The 13,605-nt window shown below is 38.8% G+C and overlaps 1 protein-coding gene across 1 annotated transcript in view; it reads left to right on the top strand.

The window, feature by feature from the left end:
- The window catches only part of DOK5 (docking protein 5), a 77,139-nt gene that overhangs the window by 40,235 nt on the left and 23,299 nt on the right, over window positions 1-13,605 (top strand). The window contains exons 3-4 of the mRNA XM_067554205.1: window positions 12,860-12,974; window positions 13,075-13,194. Coding sequence (XP_067410306.1) covers window positions 12,860-12,974; window positions 13,075-13,194 — 235 coding nt within the window. The remainder of the gene's footprint in view (window positions 1-12,859; window positions 12,975-13,074; window positions 13,195-13,605) is intronic.

Raw genomic sequence — 13,605 nt, 5'->3', positions numbered from 1 at the left:
CAAAACAAAAAGTTTTGAAGGAAATAAAACATATTCATGTAATTTTAAAACTAAAAAATGTATGTGCAACATATACTTCTGAAAGAGACATTAGTTCTATCTAGAACTACATTTTATAGTATTTTTTGAAGTTGAGTGAAAGGTTAGACTCAGACACTGAACACACTTAAAATCTGTCTAGGTTTGAGTTTGACCCACATTCCTCGATCAGCAATCATCCTTTCAAACCTCTGTGTACATGCACTTTCCAGTGAAGATTTTTGCAAACGTTTCTTGCTCTTTTTAGGTAATCACAAACATTTTGTACTGTTGTTGGTGCTGCATTTTGAGTTCAACCCCAAATGTGTCGCACCACTCAAGTTAAATGGTATATTCCAATATAGCTATATAAGCCAGTGGATTCTCACCCACAAGCCAAGCAGCCAGGAATGTCCTTTTATTCCTCCAGAGAGCCCAATTCCTAGTCATCTGATGCTTTGTCAGGTGACTTCACTCACTGCTTCCACCTGGGGAGACCACCACCAGACCAAATCTGATACAGGTTCCGCTGAGACCTCAACCCTCTTAAAGGGCCAACTCATGCTGTGGCAGGCTAATAGTCCCACTTCTAGTCCTGGCCAATCCATGAGAATTTAAGCAACTCTACTGTGCACAAGCCATGCTTTTCCAATGAGATTCTGCTATGGAAAATCCAGGTTATTCCTATCAAAACTTTTCAAACTTCAGAGCCCACTACTCCTGAGCCAATTAGTCACAATAATAATGTTCTATATCCGGAATGTTTCTGCTGCAGTAAATACATTTTCATCAGAAACCATTTGGAGTCTAGAGTCAATCTTATTTTAATTAGTGATTTCATTAAATATTCCAACAATGAATCTGAAAGTGTATTCTCTCCACACTCCTCACTGAACAGTGAGTGTCATCATTATAATTACTGCTTCCTCACATTTATCATTCTTCTGTTCACACCCAAAAATGAAAAATAAGCAATGCTTATCAGACAGCATTGTTTAAATTTAATTATGTACTAGGATGAGCTGTCATTTGCCTGTGTAGTGTTTCCCCCTTTTGCTGTAGTAGCAGTATTCAAACATTTCATTGGCAGAGAAATTGGAAATGGAGATACAGGGTGTTTTCTAGCTATAGCATAAGTTATTAATTTTAAAAATGTCCACAAGTCCTGTTTATTAAATTGACAAAAATTTTTGTTGGAAAGTACCAATTTTCCAGAAGACCAAAACTCTTGGTGGGAAAGGATCAGTTTTGATAATTTTTTCAATGTAAAACCACGTTAAAATTGGAGGAAAAAAGTATCAGAATTGCCAATGTTTTTTTTTTTTTTAACATTTTTCAAACAACAAATTCCAGTTTGCCAGGTTGAAATTACTTTTCTTTTGAAATCTAAGCTAGTTACAGTAATAGTAATTAATTAATTAATCATTGCCATGAAAATGAAACATCTCAAAATTACTAAAACAAAATGTTTTGATTGACCCAGTCAAATTTCTTTTTCTGTGAAAATTTTCAAATTTTTTAAACTTTTTGTCTGAACTCAGGATGGGAAATTCTTTGGTATCTCAAAAAATTTCATGGGATAGAAAAACTGTTTCCCACTCAGCTCTACTATTTGTCTTGTAGAGATGGCAAAGTCAGTGATAAAGTTGCAAGTGGGCAGTTCTACTTCCCAAAGCCCCAGCAAATAAGCCAAATCCTTAACTAGTGTAAATTGTGTAAACTGACATAATTCCATTATCGGCAGTGGAGCTATGCCACTGATTTGCATCAGCTGAGGATCTAGCCCCAGTATGTCCAGCCTGTAGCCAAAATAATAGCAGTTCCTTTATTTTGCCTTTTACTCCCAGCAAATTCTGTTGCAATATCCCACACAACCCATCTACTTTTACCTGGAAAATCCCTAGTCCTCAAATCACTACCCTATGTTTGCATGAAGCTTCAATTGCACAATGTCCAGCACAGACTAATGGCCTTCCTCTGGAGCATGGGGCATGGGTCACTTGCTGGTGGATTCTCTGTACTTTGAAGTATTTAAAGCATGATTTGAGGACTTCAAGAACTCAGTCATAGGTTAGGGGTCTATTACAGGAATCTGTGGGTGAGGTTCTGTGGCCTGCATTGTGCAGGGGATCACACTAGATGATCATAATGATCCCTTATGACCTTAAAGTCTATGGTCTATGTTTACCTATATCTTACAGGTGATTGAAAACTTTTTGGCCAAATTTTGAAAAAATTTCAACCACTCTATAAGTTGGTCAAAACAGCAAAAATGTATCACCATTTTTTTTTTTTTTTACTGTTTTCACCAGAAATCTGAAAATTTTCCACCAGTTCTACCTCATTTAATCCAGATACTCTACAATACAAAGGAATTCCTCAGTCACGTGTGACCATAATCAATATACACTGGAGCTGAATTCTGTGCTTGTCTCCATCCAAGTAAAAAAGATTGCCTAACCAACAGAGTAGCTTGAATGGTCATTTGGACCTGACTGGTTGTGGGATCTACCTTTAACTCTTTCTACTGAGGTTTTCAAATTATTGATATGAATATTGAGTAACATGCATTCAATTGCCACTTTTACAATATGAGTATATTTCATAGCAGCAGTTCTCAACCTTCCCAGACTACTGTACCTCTTTCAGGGGTCTGATTTGTCTTGCACAGTCCCAAGTTTCACCTCTCAAAAACTACTTGCTTATAAAAATTAGAGATAAAAATACAAAAGAGTCACAGAACACTATTATTGAAAAATTGCTTACTTTCTCATTTTTACCATATAATTGTAAAATAAATCGATTGGACTATTAATATTTTACTTACATTTCAGTGTATGGCATACAGAGCTGTATAAACAAGTCATTCTCTATATGAGATTAGAGTTTGTACTGACTTCGGTAGTTCTTTTTATGTAGCATTGAGCTGAGCTGATGTACCCCCTGGAGGACCCCTGCATATATCATTAGAGTAACATGGGTTTGGTGATGTATTGTACTAAAGCATCATCTTCATGCTCTGTTGGTTTGATGTATGATAACAACATGGAATTGTGGCATTCTGCCTTTAAGGATATACAGTCAAACTGGTCAGCAGGAATGAGTCCAAGTGTACAGTAATAGCTTTGTGTTCTTTTCTGCTAATATTCTTATTAAATAACTGTGGGGAAGAAGGTTGCTTTTGCATAGCTATGGCAAAGGCAGCAATGTTACAACAAACGAGAAAGCAGCCCCATCCCTTTAGCATGCCCAGTGTCGTCATGACAAGAGATTGTGCTAATGAATCCAAAGAAGAATGAGTTCCAGCTCAACAAATGATCATGTAAGAGGAAAACCTACTTTTGGATTAATGATGTTTAAGAAATATGGGTTATTAACCTCCCTCCTGGGCCCTGAAAAATGACTCTCAAATCTTAATGAAGGCAGCATCAAATCTATCAACAGCAGGTGCCTCTGCTCACCTTATCATTCTACAAGAAAAGGGTTTTGCCATCACAAAAACATGAAAGCGGGAGAAAAGAAAAATGGTGAAAGCTGCCAGTGTTTCAGTAACACGTGCCTCTTCACTGAAGTATTCAATCTTTTCTTCTGAGACTTTTTTGTGATAGATTTAACTGCAGGTGTTGAGCATGAGCATTTGCTGTCATGGCATTGTGATAGCAGTAGTCCCGGATCTGGGGTTGGAGTCTGAATTTCTATGGGTGGAGAACTCTTGAGTTCTTCTTGGCTGGTTGCTTTACTCTGCCACCACTTGGGGTTGTGGTCTGTGGGCTCTAGAATGGTGTCATAAAGATTGCTGACCATGGATCGAAGATATTTGTATTCTGTTTCGCATATCTGAGCAGTCAGTTCAGATGTTTCTTTTGTTTTTTTTGAATTGTTCACCCAGGCTTAAACCAGATTGGAATTTTGGGGTCGACTCTGGCCTCTATACACCACTCCAGTGGTGTAAAGGGGCTGTAAAGGAACTACAGAGGGCTGGGTGATATCCTCTAATGTAGAAGTGGCATAGGGATGATATGAGCTCCCTTACACTAAGCCCCAGCATAAGATTCAAGGCAGGGTTTGGAATGAGGGTGGGAGGAGGCCTACCCATAGTGCTACTTGGATACTGAGATGCAATGCAGCCCATAGGCATCCTGGGGGATGCTCTAATTTATGCGCAATGCTGTTTTGGCCAGCTTGCAAACTTGGTGGTGTAAAACCACCTTTCCTCCCACTCTCTCTCTGTGCTTTTTACTTCTGTGTTGTGTACTTCTGTGCTGTGTCTCTGATGCAACACAGATCTGGACTCTTATTTTTTTAAGTATGCATCAGGCCACTTCCTTAAATGTGAAAAATATGCTGGTAAATCAAATACAAATAAATGGAGACCATGTACGACTTATTGACGTAACTCGTGATTAATTTCAGAATGACAGTACAGAAGCCAGCATGAATTTCAGCTTCAAGACTGACTTCCCTAATCAGTGCAAATGCACAACCAGACAACCAGGGGCATTTACATATGCAATCACAGTGATTATGCACACCTATCTTGCATGAATAAGGCCTCTCTCTCTCTCTCTCTCTCTCTCGCTCTCTCTCTCTCTATATATATATAATGCTATGTTTATTTTGGTTAACGAATATCCTGAAAAATATGAATTTTTGGTGGGGAACTAGATGTTTTAAAATGAATAACGTTCCCCCATGATCAAGGAAAAACATGTAGCGTGAGGCTATGGCTAATGGCAAACCCTGAAAAACTGAAAATCTTCACAGCATTTTCAAATTACTTTTAAAAGGCTCTTTAGATTTCTTTTTCTTTCTTTTTTTTAAACATGCATAAGTCCCCCATGTAAATATTCCTAGTCAGGATTTCAGTGGTGGTGCATCGCGTGTAGGTCAGCACAGAGTTAGGCCTAAAAGTTGTCTGAAAAATTGGAGGGTCTTCCATAAAAGCTTTTCACAGCAATATGTTGCCTTCCAGTTTTGCATGTCCATTTTTGAATATGTAAATTATGCAGATGCTGGTTTTTCATGTGCAGAGTTAGGGGTGTTTGTCAGCTTCTGAAGACAATCAGCTGTGTGCAAAATTTTGATGACAAGACAGGACTGAAAGTTTGCCAGCCCGGCATGTGGCTTAAAATACCTACAGCAAAGGAGCATTAAAGATAGGAAAAATAGGTTACTCTTTTGGCTTAACTCTAAAGATTAATGGTATGTGGACTTTCTTTGTGTATTATGTATACATGTGTTGCATTAGCATCCTCTATAAGATAGGTGCTGAGATTCCATGGTGATGGGCAAGGTATAATAATTTCAGTAGATGTGTACATGCTATCTACTAATTATTAGGTCAGATTTTAGCTATCCCTTTTTTGAGTGCATAGGGGAAGGCTCAATACTTCCATTACCTATCTGGGTTCCATGGAAGAGTCCTGTACTTAATAGATAAAATCAATGCTTCATTAAGGTAAAAGAACAAAATATCTTTTTGAAATAAATACCTTTTGTAAAATATTGGCCTATAAATAATATCAGTTTAATTTTGGGATCTTCTATTATTTTTACAACTTATAAAGGTTAAAGGGCTCTATGGATGTGATTTATTCAGGACAAGGATATAGATTGGAGATTTATATGAGAACAAAGTTATCTGAAGCTTAAGAAGTGCACTGCAAATTTGCATACACAAAGCGAATCAGCCACTTAATTCATTCAGTCCCACAAGGGAGAAAAAATAATTAGGATACAAACTACAAAAGCTGGGCAGAAAATTGCCTTTTAGGTAGCTGTCTAGTTTTCATTTGGTAAATATAAATAAATCATCACCCCAAATTACAATGTGCAAAGAACGGGGGAGGGGAATGTTGGAATTCAAATTCTTGTTTCTCTAAATGGCTTTTGACTTTGCAATGTGCCAGAAACGGTCTTAATATTCCAGTACTATGCCAATTAATTGCATAATGCTGACAGGAATATACCGATTCCTCAAGGGGATCTGATTTTTAATCCGGTTGTATTAATCTTCCCCCAAAACAGCAGAAGTAATTTAAGCAGTCTTTCTGTCTAGTTATAAAATAATCCATTTGGAAAATTGAATTGTGTAATTTGTAATTGTTTTCCAAGCTCACTAATGCAAAACTATATCGGTAGCAAATGAGACATTTAAAGTATGACCACTCTGCTAATCACTGGCTGTTAAACATTTATTTTAATGAATACTATTACTTATTATGAATAAAATGTCTGGTCTGAGACTTTAAAAAAAATTGGCAGGGCATTTTTGGCATCTTTATTGGCATGTCAAGTTTTATCAGGTGTATTGTGGTATGTATGTGTGCCATTCCTTACTGTGAAATGACAAATAGTAAAAAGCTGGTAGGCAGGGATTATGGATCTCAAGCATAGCTCAAATGAACATGTGAGATAAGGCACTAGTGCTGGGGGGAATATAGTTAGTGAGATATTACTAGTAAATCTCAAAATTCAATAGGTAATTTTAGCCATAATTCTTTTACAAGCCAGAATTGGAAGCCTTATGAAATGTAAATAATATTTTTATCAGATATCAAACCCTAACACGCTCGTATCTTTGGGTGTGTGCAGTTTTGCACATGCAGAGGTTGATAATTTCTCCTTTAAGAAAGGTGTGATACATTTAGCCCTTTAAAAATGGTTTCTGCCCACTGGAGTTAGGATTGTTAGCAGTTGTTTGTGACTGCAAAGGCAGGTGCCAGTAAGCATACATATAATTTTTTTGCACCCATACATGGCGGCTGGGATAGAGTTCCAGATGCAAATGTACTCCTCCTAATTTTCCATTAGAATACTGGCTCTTTTAATACCCATCTACAAATATATGGTTCAGCACCAGAAGGACATTTTGAAGCAATTAAAACAGTTCATGTTGTTCTGTACTGCTATTCATATGCATGAATGGGACTTTGGAGGATTTTGGGGTTTGTTTTATAGGAAGAAGTTCTCTGTCCCAGTCCCTCACAAGGCTGTGTGAAGGAATAAAATATAAAATAAAAACAGACTCAGGAATATTAAATCTAACTCAGTGGGCCTCAAAGCAGAGTATAGTGAGCGCATGCACACAAATCCTCGGTCTATGCATATGCACTGGACAGTGTGCTGTGCAATTTGGGAGTGAATGTATTTTTAAAAATTTGGACTTAATTTTGAGTCCCTTGTTTTTAAACGACAAATTTTGGACACATAGGCCTGATTTTCAAAAAAAGCCAAATTCCTATAACTTCAGTAGCTGAAGACTGGCAGCATTTTTAAAACATTAGGCCCTGGGGTTGAAATCCTGACCCCACTGAAGTCAACGGCAATAGCAAATCAGTGGATTTCACCCACTGTTTAAGCAGGACGTTTACAACCAGAAGCCGTGTCAGATTTTACAATCACATGCAGTATTTTTGGAGACTATCGTATTAACTTTATGAATGTTACATGGATCATTGTGTACTAGGGATTGTATCCTACTCCAGGAGCAAGGATTACCACAGTTCCTCCGGGAACTAGAAACAATGGGGGTAATTAATGCAGTCTCGAGACTGTAAACCACTCCTAAGAAGTACCATCCCATGGGGTTGTTTGCATGTACTGGTTTAGATATGCACTAGAGGCCCAGGGAGACAAAGAAAGACCTTTTGGTCTAAAAGACTGAAGTTTAACCTGTCAAAGATGCCTTCATTTTGATTAAACAAATGGACACAACCTTTTGTCCAAACCCTGCTGAAGGACTGGAAGGACTTTGATTTGCCAGACTCCCCCATGTGGATATTGGATGACTTTGGTATGTTTAGTACGTGTTTGGACCTTTCTTGTACTATATATTCTTGGTATGTTTTTTGTCCTTACATAAATGTACACGGTTTTGAAAGAGATGTGTGTCCGATTCTGTGACAAAGTGGGGCTACGTCTGTACAACTGATGAATTCTGATTCTGTGAAGTTGTATGCTACTGTGAACCCACATACATACAGAGATTCATAATACAGCAGTTTTTCATAATACAAGTCCTGTAGCATGTATACAGCAGGCAGATACAATGGGAAATACTTAACGTTAACAATGTTACTTAACAGTGGAAACTTACCAGCAGTAGAACAAAAGAGGCCAGCTGACCAGGAAGGGTTTAAATAAAGAAACACACAGAGGCAGGGGGTGAGACAGGAGAGGTAGCATGGATTAGGAGAGCACCAGGTCACAAGCTGATGAGAGGCTCCAGGAGTGAGCAAGACAAGTTAGTATACAACAACCTATGTGAGGAGGGATTACCTTGTCTGCTTGCCTTCCTGGACCCAGATGGCTCTCCAAGGGCTCACAAGAGACTTGTGAGCTAGAAAGCGAGGGCCATTGGTTTCACATGTTTGTTGTTCTGTACGATCTGTACTCTCCTGTTTTTTATGTGATTGCATATAAAGGAGCATAAAGGTTTTGGATTGTGTGTGCGCTGACTGCTCGACAACTACATTATACCCCTGAGATAGTTAAACTGCAAACTAGGACCTTGATATCTTTTGGGTGGAGTTAAGGGAAAGGGGTGTGTTTAATTAACCGGGGTATCTCGGGAGTCAATGCTGGTCCTAGGGCTAGGGCAGGAGACTGAGTGGGTAGCACGCTGAGAGTCAGTTCCCAGAAACATGTCAGAGAGGCAAAGGGAGGAACCAGCGCTGCAGCTCTAGAAGTGTAATGCACCACAGGAGATCCAGAGCACTAGGTAAGCCGTTCATCTGATTTTAAGCCAGACAGTTCCTGTCTGGTACCGGACATAGTTTTGTCTGATATCACTGTGTTGGAGGCCATTTTGCAGTGTGTGCTGTTCCGCCTCCTCTGGCGTGACTTTGCATGCATGGTGCTCCATGCCACTCCAGAAGTACTGCAATGTCCAGTGTTCTGAGGCTGCATCAGTGGCCACCCTGTAAAACACAGAAGCTTGGATGCCCCTAACAGCAGGTCTTGGCAGTACTCACTAGAATCCGTGATGACTTGTAATCACTGGAATATGTGGGTCATGGCCCTTGGAGAGAAAGCAAAGCGTGGGGCCTTGATTCTTGGTCAGACTTGCTGAGGAGAATCACAGTTCAGGGAGTACAAGGAGGCTGCAAGCATAAAGCCCTGGTCAGGAGGGAGTAGAACATGGGTCCCTCTCCAGGGAGAGGTGATGGTTAGAGACCTAAGAGGGCATTCTTTGAGCAGACCATGGAGGTGGTCACACATGCAGTTATCCTGAAACTGGTGAACATCCAGAATTAGAGGCCACTTTTGAAAATGTTGGCCTTAATTTTTTTGTGTTCCCATTTTTCTATTTCTAAAAATGGGAATAGGTACAGTAATTTTCATTATCTCACAGAGCTGTTGAGGACTAATTAATTAATGTGAGTACAGGACAAATCATGCATATGAAAATTGTGAAAGACTCTGAGTCAAGGAGAACTAGTAAGATGCAGAAAAAAGAATAGTAGTAATAATGATAATAAACACCAGGTAAGATTGTGACATGAGTCATACTCAAAGAAGCCAGGAAAAAGTCAATCACAAATATTTCCAGGTATTTTCAGATTCCCTCATCAGCCATTCTTGCCAAAAGCACAATACAAAAAGATGTTAGTAGTCTGTCACTTTTCAACATGGATTCAGCATGTATGTGCAAGGCCATTTGCACCATCTACCATGTAAGCAGAAGGAAGACTGCCTGGACACGTGGGGATGATGATGAAATGGTTTGTTGAGGGACACAGCGGCTCAGTTATCAAGAGATCTTTAAATAGTTTCCCCCTTAGATACACAAGTGCAGCTGTAGAATGTGGAAGTAGAGAATTAAAGAGTTGGTCAGTACAGGGATGTTGCTGGTTACTACTTTACATCAAATCACTCGTGTAATTCACGGTCCAAATGACATCCATATTGCTTGGTTTCTTCAAGTTATTCCTCTCATGGTGTTTATGTTGTCTTGCGCCATAGAGGGTCTTGAATTGAAGCCAGTTGGGAAGAGAAGGAATCATGTGCACATTAGCACAGATACTTGGATCAGGACCCGGGGTCAAAATCGTGGATTACTCATCTATCACACCACACAGGGTAATGGTTTGACTGCAGCCTGCTCAGTTTTACAAAACTAAATTTCATCCGAAAATGTTCATAGCTACAAGTAAAGGATTTCAGAAAGACCACACTGTGTGAAATGCCACCACACAAGAACTAAGTTTTCAATGCAGTTTGCACTAAAGTTTGATAGCTCTTGATTAATTTTACTATGGTGACAATCTTTCTACATTTTTCTTTACAATTTAACTTCAGTTATAACTATAGGTTTTTCTTCAGTATAATATCTGATGAGTCATAGTCTCATTTAAATCTATGGCAAAGTTCCTACTTATTTCAATATTTCCAAGATTTGTCTAAAGGGTGAAATTCACCTGATGTAAAACCAGCAGAAGGTCCATCTGAGTCCCACTTAAGCTGTCAAAATAAACTTTCTAACATATAGTCTGGCTGTGAAACTTGGAAGTTCAGGGAAAAAATCAAAATTTTCCCAGGGGTGAGGTGGAAGGGAAAGGAGGAGAAATTCAAGCCTGGGCTTCTCAAAGAGGAGTGTATTTAGGTGTATGCATGTGAGCTTACAAAAGATATTCAACAATTGTAACCCTGAATTTTGCATGAAGTTAATAAAATTGTGTGCACTAATTAAATAATTGAAAGCCCATTTGTGCATACATTTAGCTGATTTCCATATGCCAGTGAAGTAACTGAGATCAAATTATGTATGCAATTATCATTTATTATATGTATTGCGATAGTGCCTAGGAGCTACAATCATGGACTGGGACCTTATTTGGCTAGGTACCTTCCAAATGCAGAACCAAAACGTATTCCCTGCCCTATAGGGCTTACAATGTATCTAATTTGTCTGAAAAACTAATTTGAATGTTTCTAAAATCCTGAGTCAGAGTGCCAGTTTAGAACAGGTTAATGCTGATAACAATCAAGAATAGTGTTTTTTTGTTTTTGTTTTTTGGTAGCAGGTGGTAAAAGTAGGAAGAGATCATGCAAATTAAGCACAATTAGGTTATCCTGTTTAAAGCAATGTTAAGATTGAATCTAAAATTCATAGGCAAGGAAGTCTGAGTTCTGAATTCAGCCACCTAGAGGTGAGATTTAGCGGTCAGTTTAGTGTTTGTGGGATAGCCTTCTCCTGACTTTTTTTCTGCTGCTTCTCAGTGACATGAGAGTTCACACAGGATGCATCGCTTTTTTTATCTTGGAGGCTGCTCACAATGCATCCATCACTTTGTTTGCTCCTTTGCCCCATTCTCCTTCAAGAGAGGTTAGCTTTACAAGGATTTTCCTCCTCTAGGTCTGTTCTCTCAATCTCTCACCAGAAGGGAACATGCAACAGAACTGCTTTGAGAAGGAACTGGGTCAGAGAGGATCAGTGGGAGCCTAAGGCTTATTAGGATATTTGTCTCTCACTTCGTTATAAATAGATTGTAATGCCTTTAGTCTTTCAGTACTGTAGATAGCCAGCCCACAATGGTCAAAACAAATGCATTTTTCCACTGGGATATAATATTGCTCAGTGTTACAGGACCTTTCCAGTATATTCGCAGGACTAGTAAAACCTGGACGATGGTGTAAGCTGTCTTTTGAGCAAACAGGTCTAGTAGCATCGTCCTTCCTCTTGCTGATGAAATTGCGCCAAAAAAAATGCACCAATGGAAGGAGTGGCTGAAGTGCATGTTCAGATGGCTACTTTTGCAATGAAAAATTTGAGATGTAAGGCCAAGATTTTCCAAAACAGAAGCCAAAAATGTAGTCTCCTAATTCCATAGTTAGCTACTTGCCTGAGTGTTAATAGTGCAAAGCAACCAACAGCTTACGACTGAGCCTAATTTTAGGCTCCTATTTGTGAAAATCTTAGAGCAAAGTCCTAGACCAGGCTGGAAAATTGGGTTCTTTATGTAGCAATGTTAAAAATCACCTTTGCCTGCTGAAGCTGTTTACTAGAGCTAGACAGAAAATGGGAGATGTTTCCTCAGGAAAAAAAATCAACTGTTCATTGAAAAAATGAAAACCAGAAAATCAAAATGTTTTCAGCTTTTGTCAACCAAATCCTGGAAATCCCTGGATTAAAAATTATTTAAAATCAATTTTGGGGGGGAGGGCAAGTGGGGTTGGATTTAAATTTTCAGTTTTTAGGTTTTGGGATTTTTGACCAAAAAATCAAAAATTTTCAAAGAACGTAAGACACTGGGCTGGCTGGGAGCTTCTGGGTCATTGTGTTCAACCCCTGCTATCACAGGCTTACAAGGAAAACAGACATTTCCTTTGAAAAACTAATTTTCCATCAGAAATAGTTTTAGATAGAAAATGTCATCCGCTTTAATGTTTACTGTTCCACAGACCAAGTCATAACAGAATCCGGTTCACCCTCTCAGTGAATGGATCAAGTGAAACCTTTTCTCTTAGCCCTGTTGCTACCTTTTTTCTCTTTCCCATATTCTTCGTATATGTGTTTCCTGCACGGGCCTGAATGATGCTTCCTGAAGACATGATTCCACCATCCTTGTGGTTTAAATCCTGTTTTTATTGGGTTTCACTGGAGCTTGCACACAGATAAAATATGACGCAGTGGAAGTGTCATTGTGGCTACTTTATCATTCAGAATCTATTTGAGAGCCTGATTCATGTCAAGATGGCTTTTCCTTCAGTGTGCGAATGGGCTTTTTTCTTTTGGGTTTTTTTGCAGCTTGACTTAATGCTTTTCTCTTCTCTCCTTCTCCCTTCAATAGTCCTAATTCCAGGATCCTAATTAGAACTCCAAATTGCTCTTTTTCAGGTCACAGAACTCAATAACGTGAAGAATATATTAAGACTGCCAAAAAGCACAAAGAAACATGCTATAGGCATTTATTTTAATGATGACACGTCCAAAACCTTTGCTTGTGAATCAGGTGGGTAAACTGGCACAGTACATTAGAAAACACAGGAATGTTAATTGTGAAGTTACAAACATATTGTACCTACATGCCGATTTTCTGTGCATTTATACAGAACTCGAGGCAGATGAGTGGTGCAAAGTGCTGCAGATGGAATGTCTAGGAACTCGAATTAATGACATAAGTCTGGGAGAACCTGACTTGTTGGCCTCTGGTGTCGAAAGAGAGCAGAATGGTATGTATTTAAATATTGAACTTTTTAGTGTTTAGAAAGTTTTAGAGCATAATTCCTACCTGCGTGCATGGCTCAGTTACTGAAATGTTTGGACTGTGCACATAGAAACCAGAAATATACAGAAGCTTTTACTACCTGCTATCAAAACAAACAAACCCCAAACAAAACACTATTCTTGATTGTTATCAGCATTAACCTGTTCTCCTAAACTGGCACTCTGACTCAGGATTTTAGAAACATTCAAGTTAGATTTTCAGATAAATTAGGTGCATTGTAAACCCTATGGGGCAGGGAATATGTTTTGGTTCTGCATTTGGAAAGTACCTAGCCAAATAAGGTCCCAGTCCATGACTGTGCCTCCTAGGCACTATTGCAATACATATAATAAATGATAATTGCATACATAATCGG

The sequence above is a fragment of the Emydura macquarii genome, unplaced genomic scaffold, assembly GCF_026122565.2.
Source record: "Emydura macquarii macquarii isolate MOO-44397 ecotype Brisbane River unplaced genomic scaffold, CSIRO-AGI_Emac_v2 contig_1483, whole genome shotgun sequence".
Lineage (NCBI taxonomy): Eukaryota > Metazoa > Chordata > Testudines > Chelidae > Emydura > Emydura macquarii.
Note: the sequence above shows the minus strand (reverse complement) of the source record. Positions and strands in the feature narration are given on the sequence as shown.